Below are 21,011 nucleotides of genomic sequence, written 5' to 3' on the forward strand. Positions count from 1 at the left end.
CCTTCAGGTGCTCTGTGACCTGGGAGTGCAGCGTCTTAATATACCAGTGTTTCACTGAGGGGAATCTTTCAGCCTACATTCTGTGATGCTGAATGGTTCCTTTGCTGTGTTAGCAGTCTTCTTCGTACCTTTTGTCTCATCAGCACTTTGCATTGAGAAATTGCCTATTTTATGTTATGGGCCAATCAAATGAGTGTAACCTTCATTAAAGGGAAGTCATCCAAAATAATAGCCCCATCACTGGCTGTGAATATGCACTGGATTAAGCATATGTTGAGGAAAGTGCATTATAAACTGCATATAAGATGGTTTAATTTATGTTGTAAATAGTACAAAGCTTGCTGAGCTGTTGTTTCGAGCCTAACAGTAACCCATACCTTCTTATTAAAAAGCCCATTAAGAAGTGTCTCATTGCGTGTTCTAAATCATTAATTTTCAAAAGCAGCTTAGCTTGGACAGACACTCAAAAGAGTGATAATTAACATTTTCCTGTGTGGTATTAATAGAGATGATTTAACTCCCAGATTTAAGAAATGAAGCTTTTTTGCAGTAGTCATGCTATTGGTGGATGGTTTCAAACACCTTTTTGAAATACATTTGTACAGTAGGTCTTCTTTGTCTTTCTTTACATACAAGTAATCATCTACTCAAAAATGAGGATGATAAATAATGTAAGCTAATGAGAGAGGAGGCTTTTAGTGGTGTCGGGGGAAGAGGCATTTTCCGGAGAGCTTTTACAACTCTTAGCCTTGGATTTAGTGCTCGCAATGTGTACACAAAACAGTGTGTGCTGTGTTCATTCTGCTTTACCCTTGTCTAGTCCCTCGCTGGTAAAGTAAATTAAAATAAAAGAAAAAAGGAAGTTTGTTTTTCTCTGTTCAGAAGAGTACTACATGACACACTTGTTTACGATTTAACATGTTTTTCACACTGTTTTGCAGACTGAGGTGTTACCTCTCCAAGGGCCCATGGATCTCCCTGTGGTGTTGTTTCTGCTGTGGGGACTGTTCCTGGACTTTCTGAGTGGTGCGGTGGGTGGCATTCTATACCGTGTGCATGAGGAACAACCTCCGAGCACACTGATTGGCAGTCTGGCAGCTGACCAGGGCCTACCAGACACTGGACACCTGTACAAACTGGAGGTGGGCACTCCCTATCTGCGGGTGGATGGCAAAACTGGAGATATCTTTACCACTGAGATCCCCATAGACAGAGAGACACTGAAGGATTGTCGTAATAAAGGCAAGCCCTGCTTTCTTGAGTTTGAGGTGTCCGTCACAGATCTCATTCAGAATCAGAGTCCACGGCTGATAGAGGGAAGGATCGAAGTGCAGGATATCAATGATAACACGCCACAGTTTCCCTCACCTGTCCTTACCCTCTCAGTTCCAGAGAACACCCACCTGGGGGCGCTCTTCTCAATTCCGCTGGCCACTGACAAAGATACGGAGAGAAATGGAGTAGCTGACTACACCCTAACAGCAGGACCAGAGGCTGTAGCACTCTTTGGTCTGCAAGTTGCAGAGGACCGAGGTGAAAAATTGCCTCAACTCATTGTATTGGGAAGCCTTGACCGAGAACGGAAAGACTCCTACGATCTCACCATCAAAGCTGTGGATGGAGGCAATCCACCTCGCTACAGTAGTGCCTTGCTGAGGGTCGTCATTGCTGATGCTAATGACAATGCACCCCAATTTGAAAAATCCTCCTACGAAGCAGAGGTCGCAGAGAACAGCCCGATTGGACACTCTGTGTTACAGGTAAAATGGCAAACATGCTAAGTCAACCTTTAGATCCAAACAAGGCAAGATAAATTGCCTATTGCATCATGTTGGAGTGTGAAATTTTAATGAGCGCTGCTTTTCCAACCTCCCAGCTGTCTGTTCTTTACTTTGATGCCTTACATCAGTGGAGCAGGGCCTGACTTACCAAATTAATTTTCCTTAATTATGACAATAATCCAGCTTGATCATCACATACATGTTCATCTAAATAATAAATAAGTAAAAAAAAAAAATCACATTTGGTTAAATAAAATACATGTTCATTTTGTTAAATAAGTAAATCACTATAAACTATTGAACTATTAAAGTTGAATCTGAAAAATTAGATTATTGAAATGATCTGAGTAGTCAGTGAAGTTTCGAAGGAACCTCGCTCTCTATTGACAGCTTATGTTCCAGAAATCCTGTCATGCAATGCTTTGACTATTTTCCTAGTTTTGTGCCATAAATAGATTCACTCTGTTTAAATACCCAACATTTAATGCCCAGTGTCTAATGAATGTTGTTTTGCAGTCTTGTCCTGCAGTATTTTTTGTACATTATCTTGATTATGTGTAAAATCCAGTTTGCTGTTATCTTAGTACTTTACATTTGAATTGATTTCAGTCCAAGTCAAGTTTTAATAACTAAATTTTTCTATTGCAGGTGAAGGCTAATGATTCAGACTTGGGTCCTAATGGTGAGATTGAATACACGTTACATCAGGCCATTGATCCTGTGCCGAAACTTCTCCGGATAGACCGCTCATCAGGTATCATATATGTCAAAGGCCCATTGGATCGTGAGGAAATCAACAATTTGAAGTTTTACGTTGTTGCACGAGACAAAGGCCCCTCACCCAAAAGTTCTAAAACATACGTTTCTATTGATGTGACCGACCAGAATGACAATGCACCAGCAGTGGAGATTCGAGGCATTGGTCTTGTGACCCATACTGATGGAGTAGCAAACATTTCAGAGGATATGCCTGTAGGCACTGCAGTGGCATTGGTACAGGTTTCAGATAAGGATGAGGGAGAGAATGCCGTGGTGACCTGTGTGGTTGCTGGTGATGTTCCTTTCCAGCTTCGGCCAGCCAGTGATTCATCAGTTGACAACAAGAGGAAGTATTTTCTGCAGACCACAACACCTCTGGACTATGAAAGGCTTAGGGACTACCGGGTGGAGATAGTGGCAGTGGATTCAGGCAATCCAGCTCTGTCCAGCACTAACTCGCTAAAAGTCCAAGTGACTGACACAAATGACAATTCTCCCATTTTCTCACCGACACTGTTTGAAGTAGAGTTTGCTGAGGAGAACCAGCCTGGAGAAAAGGTGGTAGATGTAGTCGCCTCAGATGCAGATAGTGGCACTAATGCAGAGCTGGTCTACAGCATTATTGCAGACTCTTCAACAAGGGGACTTTTTGATATTGACCCTAACTCAGGTGAAGTACGTGCTCGGAGCCCTCTTGATCGTGAGCACAAGGAGCGCTACGAGTTCCGTGTTACTGCAGCAGATAAAGGGGTTCCCAGTCACAGGGGTACTGCCACAGTTGTAATCAAAGTACTTGATCGGAATGACAATGATCCCAAGTTCATGCTGAGTGGATACAGCTTCTCGGTCTTGGAGAACATGCCACCCCTTAGCCCTGTTGGCATGGTAACAGTACAGGACATGGACGAGGGTGAGAATGCTCAAGTGCAACTTTCCGTGGAACCTGATGTAGGCAAATTTGTGATTCAGAATGGTACTGGCACTATTCTGTCCAGTATCTCATTTGACAGAGAGAAGGAGAGCAGTTACACGTTCCGCTTGAAAGCTGTAGATGGAGGGGATCCACCAAGATCATCCTATGTTGGCGTGACCATCAATGTCCTCGATGAGAATGATAATGCACCTGTTGTCACCAAACCATCCAACTCATCCTTCATACGTCTATCTCCCATGGCTGCTCCAGACAGTGTTGTGGAAGTGGTCGAAGCGGAGGACATTGATTCCGGTTCCAATGCTGAGCTAGTATACAGCATTGCTGGGGGAAATCCACATGACCTTTTTTACATCTCTCCATCTAACGGTGAGATCACATTAACCAAGGAACTAACTCAGAAACACAGTGGTCTGCATCGACTGGTGATAAAAGTGAGCGATAGGGGCAAACCTTCCCGTCATGCCATTGCCTTGGTACACATTTACGTTAATGAAACCATTTCCAACGTAAGTCACGTGGAGGCACTTGTGGGGCATAGCTTGTACACCCCACTGGACATGGACATTGCAGGAGACCCAGATTACGGTTTGGCTGCCCAAAGAAGCAACATTGTATATGGCAGTTTAGCTGGAGTGGCGGGAGTGGTCACTGTGATTGTTGTAGTGGTCTTCATCAGGCATCGCCTTCAAAGAGAAGCTAAGAGTGGTTATCAGGCTGGCAAGAAGGAGACCAAAGATTTGTATGCCCCCAAGCAAGGGCCAAAAAGTGGCAAGGGGAGAAAGGGTAAAAAAGGTAAGCCACCAAAGTCACCTAAACCTCTTGGAGAGGATGAGGAAGTCAGCCTTCAAAAGAGTCTGAAATTTAACCTTGATGGGGTCAATGACAGCCCCAGGATCCATTTGCCTCTGACATATCCACCTGGAAGCCCTGACCTAGGCAGGCACTACCATTCCAATTCCCCATTGCCCTCCATCCAGCTCCAGGCCCAGTCCCCATCTGCCTCCCAAAAGCATCAGGCTGTCCAGGAGCTCCCTGCTGCCAACACCTTTGTGGGAACAGGCGGTGATGACAACTCCACCGGCTCAGACCAGTACTCGGATTACAGCTACAAGACCAATCAACCAAAATACAGCACAAAAACGGTACCAATCTTTATTTCTGATTTTGTATGTGTAATGCTGTGATGGAAAATTGGTTTAGCTATCAATTGCTTATATGGGTCATTAAAATTTGGTTCAGAGTGGCAAAGTAGTGGGTGTTGATAAATGAATATTTTGCTATATGCTAAATATTATTCTACTCATTTTGTTTGTTGTGGGTTAAATCACAGTGTATAACACGAAAAGACCATCTTGCCATACAAGAATCTGTCTGTTTAAAAGGTGTCAAAAATGGCTCTTGTATTGCATCATGTACCCTTTTATATATATTCTCTGGTCACTGTCTGAAAATACACTTCAATATACTTTGTGATCAGACAATTGCAAAGGTCCAGACACTAATTTAATTGTATTTTTGTGGTGTGGGTAGAGTGCAAAATGGGCATATTTGCTAGAGCTCATGTTTTCTCAGATTTCTCATGAAATCTGATCTACTCAGTGAGAGGGGCCTGTGTGACCTGCTGCTATTGAATAAGTCCAAAGTCATTTTCTTTGGCTTTAGATGCCAATTCAGTCTGACCCATTTAGATGCCAATTCAACATGCTAATTTCAGATGGAATCCAAGGGGAAACAAAAGTAAAGCAATTGGTGCCACAATTTGTGTGTTAATCAAGGGGAAACATAAGAAATTTCAAATTGAGTGTAATCTCCACTAAGAGTGGTAGTGAAGTTTACTGGGCAGAGGCTTGAGACAGAAAGCAAGGGCACATGGGTCCTGACTCCGTCAGTACCAGTCTGGTGTTTGATAAAGCCAGCAGATGCTAGATGACAGTCAGGGTGAGTACAGGCCTTGCAGACTCACTGACTGGGGAGAATAGTTACCCACGGCAGCTCCCACACCGTGATGGACAGCATATGGCATGGAAGTGACAATAGACTCCAGCTATGGAGAGCGTGCTACATTGGTGTGCATCGTTTCTATGTGTGTGTACTTCCAGGCTTCTGCATGTACTCATGTAATCCATTTGTGTGAATGTGGGCTGAGTTTCCTCTGTGTGGACTGGTTTCAGCAAGTCGACCTAACCGATCAGATTCTTATTCGGTAACATACGTTACATAAATAGATTTTTGTATCTGTGAGAGTTAACTGATAGGTGTATAAACAAGGGACAGATGTTGACTCATGTGACATCTCTTGGCAGATGTGAACTTGTGAGGGATCCCCCTCCATCCCACCCCAAACCCACATCAGGCTTAACAGATTGACCAAAATAAAAAAATTAAATCTCAGCCAAACTGAGGACAGATGTGGAGAGTGGAGCGTGACAGAGCGAATGGTAATATGCTCACCGATGTCTCAGTGCGTGTGGCAATGTGCTCAGGTGCGTGTGACATCCTTGGCTCAAGCTCTCCCAGTTTAAGCTCTGATGAGTGTAAACACAGTGGCCTTGTTTGCCGTTTATTGCCAGTGAGGATTGAGCGTGATGACTGGCTTCACTGCTTTCCTTCCTGGTCCGTAAAAAACTCATTAAGAGGAGTGTGTTTGTTCGGAAAGTCTTCTCCTGAGGTGTGAAAAAAACCCTCAATGCTCAATTCACAGTGGCATGGCCTGACTCCGTGAGCAGAGATTTGTTTGAATGTGTTGCTGTGTGTTGTGTTTGTGCGTGTGTCTTTCACAGTTCATGGATCTTCCCAAAACTCTCTCCCTATTACCTCCAAATGTGTTAAACTGTGTGACAGTTACCGAGGGGACTGCATGGGCTCATCAAGTACAATGTTGATAATTAGCTTGCTCATAGCAAAGATCTTTCACCTTTTTGTGATGTGCTCCTCTCTTTCCGGAACAGCCTTGAGTGAGAGACATAGCACACAGACAGGGATCAAGGGAGAGACCTTCCCAGCTATTTTTAAATGGGTGTGATGAGAGCTTGAGAAGCTGTAAATCTGTGCTTAAATTAAACCCATACAATTAAAATGCCTTATTAGACGGAGATAACACTCCGTTTGCCCCCCTCTTCTCCATAGGCTGCCCTTCATCTCCAACTGGAGGGAGGAGGATTGGGAGGCAGGGATTCAGGTTGGATTTTGGGGTGGGCTTTAATTAGTGAAAAACATCTCTTAACCTTGCAAGAGCCAGTGTGTTGGAAGAACACTCATAAAACACTCAACACACACACTTGGGGCTGGGCAGGTTATGGTATATATATTGAAAGATGATAAAATGTCTCATCTGGCAAAGATTTTGCATCTGTGCCTATTAATATGCATGACTGCTTTGCTTTTACTGATGAGGAAGAAGTTTTATAAAGAGAGCAGTGTGAAGCAAAGTTTAGTTGTTTAAGTTACCGTTTCACAACTTTCCAGTAGAATTCAGTTATATGCAATGTTGGACTGTGTTCACTTTTTTTTGCCTTTTTCACTTTTTTTATGATAACATTATTTAAGTCAAAGAAGAATTTATGCTTTCGTTATTGTCTGTGACAAAGTGACCTACATTCTGACTTGGAGGTAATGACAATGCTTATTAAGTGATTTTTTTTCCAGATGTTAGTTGTTAAATTCCATTCATGCTGTGTGCTCCTGATTATTCAAAAATGTGTAGGATGCTTTTGGGTTTGACAATGTTCATTTACTGCTCAGCTCACACAGCTCAAGTGGTGGAATCACAGACATTATTGGCTGTAAATGGATTATTCAAAACATTCATATTTATATTCGTTATAGATTTTTTCTTTAAAAACATTGTGTGTTGTTAATGATCTTGTGTCGTATGTCGAAATTGTTTATTATTATGTTGCATATTTTTTTGCCTTTGTTAAAAGAAATGCTTTTGTTAGTAATCTCCTTAAAGAGATAGTTCACCCAAAAATTAAAATTCTATCAACAATTACTCACCCTCATATCGTTCCAAACCCATAATACCTTTGTTCATCTTAGGAACACAAATTAAGACATTTTTGATGAAATCCGAGAGCTTTCTGACTAGGGGTGGGAGAAAAAAATTGATTCTTTGATGCATCGCGATTCTCTCTTCAACGATTCTGAAGCTTCTGAGCTTGGTTTTTTCCCACACGTGCGCACTAGAGACGCGGCAGGCTTCATTGCACAGAATTTGCGCTGTGAAACACGTGCGCATTGCTTGACAGTGTGTGCTTCCACCCGTCGTGTTTTTTTTAGATTTGCTTTGGATATGCTTCCATTTATGCCGTTTGGAATGCAGTACTATTAGATGAACGAAACTCGTGCACTGACACACTGACTAATTTTTTATGAAATTGATGTACACACAGTCAGTTATGTTTTCAGAGCAGGACAAAGCATGTGATATATTGAAATAGATGCATTAGTGTGAATGCAGCCTGTTAAAGCTGCCACTGTCTATGATCTCATCAGTAATAATCAAACGGCAATACTGCTGAGGAAAAAAGAAAATACCCATAACTATTTTCTGTAAACTTTCGGATACTTAAAGAGCACTTATTTTAAATAAGTAATTGTTTTAAAAAGTAGCCTGTTTATATAATAATAAAATAAAGTAAATTTTGCATAAAAATTAATTTGATATACAATTTATATGAAAATGTAGCCATGTGCAGTAATATTGAAAACTGAGAATGTGAAGCATCGTGATATTGAGTTGATGATGATAATCGTAATTGAATTGTTGTTACGGGGCTGACGAGACGTGAGACGTGCGGATCCATGTGCAAAGCTTTATTAAAAAACATGGTCAGACAACAGGCAGGGTCGGGAGACAGCAAACAGGTATGGCAGAGGCAAGACAGAGCAATCCGGGGCGCAAGCGTGGGTCGATGATCGGCTAACAGTATCCAAAGGGGCAAGGCAGAGAGATAATCCAGAGACGAGAGCAATAATCCAAACAGGGAGCGAACAGAGTCCAAACGGCAGAGGCAAAGGGTAAATCCAGGAAACAAGAGCAGGGTCAAACACGGCAGGAAAACAAGGCAAGACTAAGGCTAAGACAATGACTATGGCTCTGTAAAGTTGCTATCGCTAGAACAGTGATAAACGCTAACAATACTCGGCCCAGAGCAAGAGCAAGTCCCAGGCTTATATGGTGTGTGGTGGTGATTGAAATGATGATCAGGTGTGGGAGAGATAGAGAACAGCTGTGCGTGTCGTCAGTGCAATGTATTGTGGGAACTGTAGTCCAGTGTGCTGTACGAGTCCATGTGGTGAGTGAGTGACATCTGGTGGCGAGTTAACGGAAGAGCATGGCCAGGATTCGTGACATAGCCCCCCCCCAAGGAGCGGCTTCCAGACGCTCTTATATAGTCCAGGAGGGCGGTGGAGCGGAGGCGGAACAGGGGGAGGGACGGAGGGCCAGGTCCATGAGGAAGTGGGAAGACCGGGGACTGAGGCAGAACCGGCAGAGCAGGACACCCAGGCAGAACCGGAGACCAGGACAGAGCAAGAGCCCACCAGGGTGGAGCAGACGGACCAGGAGCCCACCAGACCGGAGTAGAAGACCACCACGGCGGAGCAGACGACCACCAGACCCGAGCAGAAGACCCCCACGGCGGGGCAGACGACCACCAGACCCGAGCAGAAGACCACCACGGCGGAGCAGACGACCACCAGACCCGAGCAGAAGACCACCACGGCGGAGCAGACGGGGCAGGAACCCATGACAGAGACTGGGATCTGGGGAGAACAAGGACAGACAACACAGAGAGAGCAGAGACAGACAACACTGGGAGAGTCTTCGTTGCAGGGCAGGACGGGACCAGAGCCCACCTGGGCGGAGCAGGAGACCCCCAGAGCCAGACAACTGATCACCATGGCGGAGTAGACGGAGCCGGAGCCCACCAGTGTGGCGTAGACAGGGCAGAGTATCTCCACGGCAGAGCGGACTGGTCAGGAAGCCATGACAGGATCAGGGATCTGGGGAGAACAGAGACAGACACCACAGAGAGAGTCCCCATGGTCACAGGAGCCGTGACCGAGCAGGTCGAGAGTTCACGGACGGTCTCTATGGCTGTGGCAGGACAGGGCGAGAGCTCACAGACGGCCTCTTTAGCCGTGACAGGACAGGGCGAGAGCTCACAGTCGGCCTCTTTAGCCGTGACAGGACAGGGCGAGAGCTCACAGAAGGCCTCTTTAGCCGTGACAGGACAGGGCGAGAGCTCACAGACGGCCTCTTCGGCCGTGACAGGACAGACAGTGAGTTCAGGGGCGGCCTTCATGACCGTGACAGGGCAGACAGTGAGTTCAGGAACGGCCTCCATGGCCGTGACGGGGCAGACAGTGAGTTCAGGAACGGCCTCCATGGCCGTGACGGGGCAGACAGTGAGTTCAGGAACGGCCTCCATGGCCGTGACGGGGCAGACAGTGAGTTCAAGAACGGCCTCCGTGGCCGTGACAGGGCAGACCGTAAGTTCAGGAACGGCCTCCATGGCCATGACAGGGCAGACCATGAGGTCAGGAACGGCCTCCGTGGCCGTGACAAGGCAGACCGTGCGTTCAGGAACAGCCTCCGTGGCCGTGACAGGGTAGACAGTGACGTCAGGAACGGCCTCCGTGGCCGTGACAGGGCAGACCATGAGGTCAGGAACGGCCTCCGTGGCCGTGACAGGGCAGACAGCGAGTTCAGGGACGGGTGCCACCACTTCGGGAGGTTCTGCAGCGGAAGCCGCCACCTCTGGAGGCACTGGAGCAGACTCGTGGACAGGAGAGGCCTCAGGAGCACAGTGTGCAGCCCACACACTCAAAATGGCAACCGCCATAACGGGAAGTACTGAGGTCAGGGGAACAGTCTCTGTAACAGACAGGGTTGAGGCCCTGGGAATGCCAGCTACTCGCACTGACATCAGTGGTGGGTCCATCACACTGGATATCAGACAGGGAACTTGAAGGACTGACCTTAAATCCTTGGGTGTGACAGACTCTGGCTGGAGCACTGTGACGTGGTGTGACTCTGGCTTGACAGCGGAGACGTGGTGTGACTCTGGCTTGACAGCGGAGACGTGAGCAGACTCTGGCTTGACGTGAGCAGACTCTGGCTTGACGTGAGCAGACTCTGGCTTGACGTGAGCAGACTCTGGCTTGACGTGAGCAGACTCTGGCTTGACGTGAGCAGACTCTGGCTTGACGTGAGCAGACTCTGGCTTGACGTGAGCAGACTCTGGCTTGACAGCGACGACGTGAGCAGACTCTGGCTTGACAGCGACGACGTGAGCAGACTCTGGCTTGGCAGGCATGGGCCGAGTATTCTGTTACGGGGCTGACGAGACGTGAGACGTGCGGATCCATGTGCAAAGCTTTATTAAAAAACATGGTCAGACAACAGGCAGGGTCGGGAGACAGCAAACAGGTATGGCAGAGGCAAGACAGAGCAATCCGTGGAGCAAGCGTGGGTCAACGATCAGCAAACAGAATCCAAAGGGGCAAGGCAGAAAGATAATCCAGAGTCGAGAGCAATAATCCAAACGGGGAGCGAACAGAGTCCAAACGGCAAGGCAAAGGGTAAATCCAGGAAACACGGGCAGGGTCAGACACGGCAGGAAAACAAGGCAAGACTAAGGCTAAGACAATGGCTCTGTAAAGTGCTATCGCTAGGTGAGTGATAAATGCAAACAATACTCGGCCCAGAGCAAGAGCAAGTCCCAGGCTTATATGGTGTGTGGTGGTGATTGAAATGATGATCAGGTGTGGGAGAGATAGAGAACAGCTGTGCGTGTCGTCAGTGCAATGTATTGTGGGAACTGTAGTCCAGTGTGCTGTACGAGTCCATGTGGTGAGTGAGTGACATCTGGTGGCGAGTTAACGGAAGAGCATGGCCAGGATTCGTGACATAAAACAAGAGCAGGGTCAAACACGGCAGGAAAACAAGGCAAGACTAAGGCTAAGACAATGACTATGGCTCTGTAAAGTTGCTATCGCTAGAAAAGTGATAAACGCTAACAATACTCGGCCCAGAGCAAGAGCAAGTCCCAGGCTTATATGGTGTGTGGTGGTGATTGAAATGATGATCAGGTGTGGGAGAGATAGAGAACAGCTGTGCGTGTCGTCAGTGCAATGTATTGTGGGAACTGTAGTCCAGTGTGCTGTACGAGTCCATGTGGTGAGTGAGTGACATCTGGTGGCGAGTTAACGGAAGAGCATGGCCAGGATTCGTGACAATTGTATTGTGAAACCAGTAAAGATTCACACCCCTACTTTTAAGATGGCAGTACTGACATACAGAGATTCCATAAACAATAAGCATAGAGACTGCAATTTTGGTTAAAATATAAAGTAGTAAATATATATATTTGCACAGCAAAATAATTAATTGGGGAAAAAATTTAGATCAAGAATCGTTTTGGAATCAGATCGTGACTCCCAATGCAACTTCCATGTTCAAGGCCCAGAAAGGTAGTAAGGGCATCATTAAAATAGTTAATGTGACATCTGTGGTTCAACCTTAATTTTATGAAGCAACAAGGATACTTTTTGTGTGCAAAGAAACTAAAATTTATTTTCTTCCTTCCACAGGGCTCTAGACTCATTATTCCCACTGGTTGCTCTTTTGCGACTAACTTTCTCAGTTGGTCGCACGAGCACAAAATTTTGGTGCGCTTTCGCTTTCACGTTCACGTTCACTTTCAAATTCGCGATCTTGGTGTCACCTTTTACAAGAAAAGATAATTGTCTGTTTTGCTTATATCTATAAACCTTTCACTTTTTAAGACTAAAACAAAAGATGGATTCTTTGTTATTCCTAAAGGGGTCATATGATGCGATTTCAAGTTTTCCTTTCTCTTTGGAGTGTTACAAGCTGATTGTGCATAGATGAGCAAAGGCTAAAGTCTCAAAACCAAAGAGATATTCTTTATAAAAGTTAAGACTCTGCAATGCTCCCCAAAAACGGCTCATTCAAACACGCCCCCACGTGTCTACGTCACGATGTGGAAATATTTGCGTAGTGCCACCCAAATGATCACGCAAAGAGAGAAGGAGTGGTTTCAGTAGCCGCAGTTAGTGCTGATGCAGCTATGTCAGGGAGACGCTGTGTGTTTCTATGCAAAAGCACTTTATTTGGCCTGACGAAAGTAGATACATTTAGGAATCATTAAGATTACTTACAACACAACAGCACAACCCAAATGTTCGAATTTGTGCAACGCATTTTATGGATGACCGTTTCGTGAACCTAGGAGAGGAGGTAATTCTGACTTTGCTATGACAATCTGGCGCTTCTGAATCAGCGACTGTAAGTATGTTTTGTTATTAGTTTAAGTATTTGCTATTGACTGTTAAAATGCGGAGTTTTGCGCATCGTGTGTGTGTGTGTGTGTGCGTGTGTGAGAGAGAGAGGGTCACATCACAGTAGAGTCAGCTGTCTTAATCATGGCTTGTGTGCAAATACATATGAGCATCATCACTGTGTCTGTCATGTGACTCTGTTCCCCTCTCAGGCTTGAACTGATGGTAAAACTAAGGACATTATTAACTGTCTTTACTTTGAAAGCTGAAGCTTGCGATTATTGTAAGGGGTGTTACATTTGCGACGCATGCTTTTGGTTTTCGGCCAATCACAATGCACTGGGTCAGTTGGCCAATGAGAGCAGACTGTGCTTGTCGGAAGGAGGGGCTTTGTAGAAAACAACTGGTTTGAGAGAGGAGGGGCATAGAGGAACTACAATAATGTACAGTATTTGAAAAATGATGTGTTTTTTGAACATTAAAGCATGTCAACATATTCTGTTACACCAAATACACAAAATAATGATCTTTAAAATAGCATAATTTGACCCCTTTAATTAAAAAGCACAACAACAATAAAACAGTAGGCTACAATGACAAACTAGCTTACATAACGTTTATTAACAAAAACTAATAAGATGAGGCATGGCATACACCACATGCTGTATTATATACTGACTAATGAATTACGGAATGTTTAACACTGAGGAATCAAATTTAAAAAAGAAAGAAAGAAAGAAAGCCTCCATAGCGTGATGTGAGGTAAAGAGCAAAGATAACAAGCTTTTCAAAACGAAAACAAAAAGAAAAGTAAAACTAAACTGGCTGTCGGTGACGGGACTTTTTTCAGGACTGTTTTTTTCCCCCACAAGAATACCAACAAGTGCATCTACTCTGGTCTAAGAAGCGGTCTTTTACTTTACTTTAGCTTGAAAGCCAAATCTTCCGTCTGTCATCTTTTCCTCATATTCGCATAATTTTTGCAGTGCGCTGAGCGTACCTTCGCGCTCGTGCTGGCGCAGCAAGTATAAAGGCCCGTTCACACCAAGCATGATAACTATATAGATAGCGATAAAGACATAGTTCTAAAAAATCGTTCTCAATATTAGCAGAGTTCAGACCACAGCTAACGATAAAGGCACAGGGAAACGATATCGTTGGAATCACTTCCAGAACAATCTTTTTCATCTGATGAATGATAAATGACAAATGCGACCATTTTGGTCGCAGTCTAGAGTCCTGTTCCAAGAGTACCATGAAGCATGCGTGTGGTGCTGCTGACACAGGAGCCGATGTTCTGACATAGAACCTGGATGCGCTGTGCCTTGTTTACAAGCAGAGTAATGCACACGAAATACAAGCACATGCACAGAAATTGTTGAATAAAGTCATTATTTTTGTTTTCTTATTTTTGGGTGAACTATCCCTTTAACATTAACGCTGGTCACAGGTGTGTCTACAATATATTGGCTATTTCATTATGGCTTCAAATAGGGCTGTGCAATTAATCGCATGCGATTCTCATGCGCAACTCGGCAGTAAAGCCGGTTCTGTGATTAGCACTAAATCTCCATCACCTGTTTTCAAATGGAGCGGCAGTTAATACACAGAGCCGTAGTTCACTGACAAGCTAGGCAATATCGTGTTCAATATCGCAGATGAATCGCATTCGATTATGAAAACGATATTGCGTAGCTTGTCAGTGAACAATGGCTCTGTGTATTAACTCCCGCTCCATTTGAAAACTGGCGATGGAGATTTACCGCCAATCACGGAGCCGGATTTACTGACGAGATGTGCATGAGAATTGCATGCGATTAATTGCACAGCCCTAGCTTCAAATGTGGTTTGGCCAACTGGAATTATGCATTGGAACTATTGGTTTTCTAAATGTTGTTACGTACTGTAAATGTTAAGAACTTATTCTTTGTTGTTGTTTTTGCAAGTATTTACAGGTGAAGTGTGTGATTTCTCTGCCACTAATGCTATTAAACACAATTGCAAAAATAATATTTGCCCCAACACATTTAAAAAACTGGTTGGACAAACAGGTACTTCTGTCCCAAACTAACACCATTGGTTCAGCCATTAATTCTATATCCAGACCACGGTTGGGTTCCTCGAACAAACAGATTGTAATTCCATGTAATGCTGCTAATGGTGAAGAAATGTCACACTTTACCTTTAACTCACTAAACCGTTTTAGTTCGTTTTCCAGGACAAATAGTTATTGTGATACAGTCATACACTACAGATAAAGTGGTATAAAATTTCTCATAACCTGATATACGATTTATAAGATTCAGTTCACCCTCACTCAGTCAGACTGCTTTGACCATCCAGAGCACGGCAAAACTAAGTAAAAAACTGATGTGCAGGCTAGCAAAGCATTGTAGCTGAAAAATAGCTCCAAGCCAAGCCCTTCCCTGCTATCTCCACTCCATCTCTCTATCTTCATATCTACCATACACGCCTCATATTCTCTGGCAAGCAAAGCTTTGAGATAAGAGGATCTTCCATCAAAATGTTGCCTTTCTACGGAGCGTTCTTCCTTTTCCTCGCCGTTTTTTTTCTTTTTCACTTTACTAAATTATGCACAAAATGTAATAAATGTAATAAATCCAGTATGGCCATAAATCAGCCCCGGCACCAAGAGAAGCTAAAAGAGTAAATAGTACCTTTAGAGCTCCCTACTCTTTGTATGGTTCATCTCCTACTCACATATTCTCTATGTGAAGCAGCCTTTCCTTTATCGAGGCTGCCTCAAGGCCCTTCCCAGAATCCCACATTTTGAGCATCTGCTCAACCCAGCTCTGGCTAATATCCATAGCAGAATGCAGCCGTAAACCTCAAACCTGGCGCCCACCCTCTCAGATCTCCCCTCAGTGAATACAGCCCATAATACTCTCAGACTGCTCCTCATTAGAGCACAATACTGCCGGCACTCAGCTCCCTCTCGGTGGACCAATCTACTGTCAGGTGCGAAGGCCTCACAGGCTCATGCTCAGTGTGAAGACAACTGCTGCACTTATAGGGATTCAAGAGTTCTAGGCACCCTCTCTGCCTCCAGCCTGCGGGAGTGAGCAACTAAACAATTATCAAGAAATACTTTGTAACTATATTCTACAGAGATCACTCACACTGAGGGAAATTAGCACAACAAGAAGAAATTCCATTGCACCTACAGCCAGTGCAATGTGTGTCAACATGGCAGATGTCGTTAAGACAACAGGGTGGGTCAGATATGCATTCTTGTTTGCTCTTGGAGTCTCGCAGGAGGGTCTCACTGGGACTAACAAGTCTCTGCAGGCACTTAGGACAGACTGGTCTTGGCTGACACTTCAGAATCGATTGACCTGGACAAGTGCTCAGGGATTTAGTGCACCGGGCAGACATATTCCAAATTAGTAATCTTGTCCAGTAGCGATAAGACGGCCACGAAGGACAGTTTACAGTTCTTTCTTAGCCATTTTGTAGTCTCAAACCACATTTTGGCCAACAACCAATCTTAGTATATTCAAGCCGGTTCTTCTGCCAAAATGATTCACTAGATATCACCACTCTGTTGGATCTCTACTTCAAATAAATGAGACCAACATGACATTTTCAGTCTGGGCTAATCGATTCTCATGATCTTGACAAGCATGCTGGGATGGGCCCTGCAGAACTGACACAGTAGAATTGGATCATCTCTCTCTGTCTCTCTCTCCTCCTCCCTTCATCTCAAAAGGACAGAAATTCTTTCAGAAACTTAGAGTTTCGAGTAGTGGAAAGGCCTAGCGTAAATCTTCACGCCTCTGGTCCGGTCCATGTACGCGTTGTTGGCGATTTCGATCTAACATCCCAATGATTACCTGTTAAGAGGGATTACAGCCCCTACCCAGGAGGTGCTTCACTGGCAGGAGACGGTTTCTCTGTCACCGAAGGAGATGGCTGAGGCTGTTGAGCTGTTTGACAGCGAAGCACAGCGCACCACAGTAGCACACAGATGTGCCACTAATGATAGTGTCGTCGAAGACAAGGATGACAATAATGCTAATGATCATGGTAATATGCAAGTGTTCACAGTCAGATTAATTTCCTCCCAAATATATTTCTGCACACAAGCACAAGGAGCTTGATTTATGTGAATGTTGTCTTGGAAGCATTTTTCTACATGGGTGTTTATGAAGCGCTGTCATTTTTTTTATTGCGCCAGAGGCAGAGCATCTCTGATTTCATCATATTACATTCTAAGCTATGATAAGGATGAATGTAGATAGGCTGGGCTGACACAATTATGAATAATTGTTATACAAATAATAGCGATCATTAGTTCACTTTTCATTAACAGCGCAGCTTTTTGAAACTCAGGCAACCAGGATATTATATTATAGTGATATATTGATGTACAGTATAAAGACATTTCATGGACTTTCCATATTGGCTTAGACTGTGGATGGTAATATGAGATTGGAATTTAAAGTGCTTGATAATTACGATCAGATCAATCAGGTGATTTTGTAATGACTGTGACAGGCCTATATAGAGTGAAATTCTCCAATATCTGTAGCTGTTTGCCTGAGCAGACGAAAGGCAGTGGCACTTGTATTCTGTGCCTCTGTCTCATTTCACCGCTGACAGAAACACGTTCTTTGAGTCACAGATGGTCAGAGTTGCACTTAATAAAAAATGAGAAGCTCCTTGAGGGAAAGCTATGTAGAGGCTCAGCTCCCTTATGGCATTGCCTTTAGTTCAAATATTTTATCACTACTCATTCCAGGCTCCTTTACCTTCCGCCAGGCAGATTAGTGCTTTTATCAATAAGCAGCTTAGCACCATTGCTTCTCTCAATAATGTGCTATGCCATTTCTCTCCTGCTGCTGTAACTCCTAGATGCTTCTCTTTCTTTCGGCTGTCCTCTATCCCATTTGAGTGGTTTTACTTGTTTTCCTTTACAGTGGTGGATGTACACTGTAAAAAAGGAATGGGTGTAAATTTTATTTTTATTTTTATTTTTTTTAAGTCAGCATAATGCTGATAGGTTTTACGTGGATATTGGAACACAAGTGAAGTATTATTTAGTTTCTCCGTGTCATAAACTCTAGGGGCAAGGCTTCTAAAGCGAGGTGTTTTTAGGGGCGTGATATTCAAACGGCGATTGTTTTCTGCCGCCACATTTATCAACGTACAATCTTTTGTTTCATAAATCACACGTAAATTGATTTGTGCGCTTGGATCTGCGTTCGTTTCTACGTTAGATTGATAAATGAGGCCCAGTGTGTTTCAAACTAGACAATGCTATTTTTTTTAGTATCAGTGTGACTCAAGGAAGCCCTGTATGATAGATAAAATATATTTACTTTTTTTACAGTGGTGCTTCGGTTTTTAGTTCTGTCCTTTGTGTTCTTTCACCCTTCCTTCATCTTGCTTTATCTTTCAATATGCAAATATAAGTTGTTATTTTGCTCATTCAAAGGCCAACAAGGCCAATCAGATTTCTGAGGCGCCAGTAATGAAGTGGCTCATTTTCTCAGTGCGATGAAAAATCAACTTTGCATGATGTAATTGCCTTGTCATAGGCTTTGCATGATAACTGTGAAGCACAACAATTCTCTGTTCGGTGTGTTGCCATGGAGAAATGAGCAACAGCTCAGCACTTGCTGAGGCTTATTTGGAAATATTGATGATATTAAAATTGAAGGCACTTTAAATAAAAAGCCAAACAATCTCCCGAAGACTGAAGATGCACTGAGCCTCATATATTTTCATTTCCTTAATATAATTTTCAGATTTGACAGACTGAGAAGATCTTGTTTTGAAATCTCGCTAACAATACTTCATTTCAGCAAGTGTTGAGGAAACCATCAGGAAGTTGGCTTCCCTACCATGCTTCATCACAAACCAACCTGAAGACTAATGCCAACTCATGTCAGCCCAAAAATGGCATCCATTTTGCTTGTGAATCCAACCGAGGCAGTTTAGTGGGCACTGATTTCAGTCTCTTCTGTGGGTCAGTGGGAAAGTTTCAGCTGAAGAGAGTGAAACAAGGACAAAGTCCTCTCAGACATCTCACCCCATTAAAGCGGTAGAGATCTGAACGTAATCCATTAAGCTCCATTAGGGAGGTATACATTCACACACGCACTAACACCTTCACAGCCTTGCAGTGGTGTGTTGTTACACTTACAATCAACTTTCATTATTCAGACACACCATTCATACATAATGCAAGTTACAAACTGCCAAGAGAAAACACGGTTTCATATTTGACCATGATATGTGTCGCCACAGAAAAGACGCCTAGGGGCAGACTTGCTAGAGCTTTGCTTTTATAAATATACTGTTAACATCACTTACTGCGCGCATACCCTGATCACGATCGCAATTTGCATTGGAAATCAACAGGACATGCCTTTTTTTTGTACAGGAAGGGTGGCAGGAAATGCAGGAACAGTCCTGCAGTCATGATGTGCTTGCTCTAATTCTCTGGTTTTGAGCTGTCAGTGACTCAATCATGCATCACATCCTGGCACAAACAAACAAGAAGATACAACTAAATCAATTCTTCAAATCCAGCATTCATCGTCAGAGGCTTGTCAGTCAAGCCCCTCGACAGCCCCAAGACGGCCTCGCTCTTACTGAGATGTCAACGAGCAGGCTCAACTCCTGACCCCGTCAAAATACAAGTCCTAATAAGATCTTCCACTCTTTGTCTCCACCCCTGAAGAGAATTGCTACATAGTGCAGTTTTGGAGAAACCAGCAAACCAATTATGTTCAAATTGTTCAGCCCACATCTTCAGCGGCAAGCGTGTTTAAGGCGTAGTTTAATATCCGAGGCTTCAAAAGTATTCGTAGTCGTAATGGAAAACATACATTTTAGATTGGATCCTAGATTGTAGAATAATCCACTTACCGGTAAAAAAGTGAGAAACCACCAAAAAAAAAAAGTGCCAAAGAGATATGCTGTTGCATAATTCTCTCTCCTGCTTTTGCTGGCTGACATGAGCAGTGATCATTATTTCTCTCACTGTCTTCACCCCACTGGGAAGGTAGGATATTAGAATATTTCATGAATATTGAGCTCTCCCTGGCTTTTTGACAGTGGCAGAAATGATGTTCTCTGCTGTTTCATGTTGGCACGAAACAGAACAAGGCTTAATTACGTAAGTCTATAAAATGGGGTGAGAAAGAAGAGCTTCTGACAATGTAAATTGTTCTGATGCGTCTCCTTGTATTAGTCTCTAAAGCAACAGCATCAACCGGAATGTAGTCAAGGATGACGAGGAATAGAAAGAAGCGCTGAATGCGTTCAGACAAAAGCGAGCTCCTCAAGTGCCCCACGGAATCAGTCTTCAGTTTAGCCGTCTGCGAAATAAACTTCTTGAACTCAACGATGTGGTGTAACATGCTCAAATCCACCTGGGACCGAGGAATGGTACATTTGCAATTTTATATTGGTCTGTGTATGCGGTGTTGATTTCTATTTAAATGGATGATATTTCTTACAACATTGATTCCGGAAGCTTTTCCCCCGCCCCCCCTGTGGAAATGGTCACTGGTGTTGAATAACATGGCTACACTTGATCCAGATCCAATATTTTCCACCATGTTGGAATCCCTTGTCTGACTAATAACTACGCACTGGTGTGAAAGAGAGCAAGAGAGAAAACGAGAGAAGAGACACGCAGGGAAAGCGTCCACAGCAGTCTAATCCTTTATTTCCCGTGGTAAGAGATTCTTCGGGTGAGTGCACTAAAGCACGTTCAGAGATGATTATTTGCATGGCAGTATCATGCTCTTATCTGTATAGAAGGCATGTTTAAACACAAAGGCCACTGAGAAGAGAAGCAGCGATAGCACTGGACATTGCACCAGTGATAATTATCTGTCCAAAAGCACTTGTCAGGATGATGAAATCCAATTAAAGCGCTTTAAAAAAAAAGCCGGAAAATAGGATAAAACCACAGAGTCGATGCACGGATGGTGGTTGGGTTCATTAGCTCCTTCATCTCTGACCCTGACAGACAGACATGTTTTGTGTAGGTTTTTCTTGCCCTCACTTTCTCAAGCCTCGATGATACAACACAGACTCACAACAATTGCTGCACTGTCAGTACAGATTAGACAAACATCCAATCTCTTTAACTCATGTTTTTCTGTTTCCATAATATGAGAAAATAATTGATGATAATAACACATCATTATCAGTGTTATTTCTATGACTGTTATCAGAATGCAGAGCAG

At 43.8% G+C, this 21,011-nt stretch overlaps 1 protein-coding gene across 1 annotated transcript in view; it reads left to right on the plus strand.

Annotated features, from left to right (window-relative positions):
- Window positions 1–968: 968 nt before the first annotated feature.
- LOC306863744 (protocadherin-1-like) overlaps window positions 969–21,011 on the plus strand; it is a gene marked incomplete at both ends in the record, with an annotated part of 81,533 nt that continues 61,490 nt past the window's right edge. The window contains 2 exons of the mRNA XM_079407275.1: window positions 969–1,760; window positions 2,430–4,616. Coding sequence (XP_079263401.1) covers window positions 969–1,760; window positions 2,430–4,616 — 2,979 coding nt within the window. The remainder of the gene's footprint in view (window positions 1,761–2,429; window positions 4,617–21,011) is intronic.

This window comes from Barbus barbus (genome assembly GCF_936440315.1).
Source record: "Barbus barbus genome assembly, chromosome: 45".
In the NCBI taxonomy this organism is placed as follows: domain Eukaryota; kingdom Metazoa; phylum Chordata; class Actinopteri; order Cypriniformes; family Cyprinidae; genus Barbus; species Barbus barbus.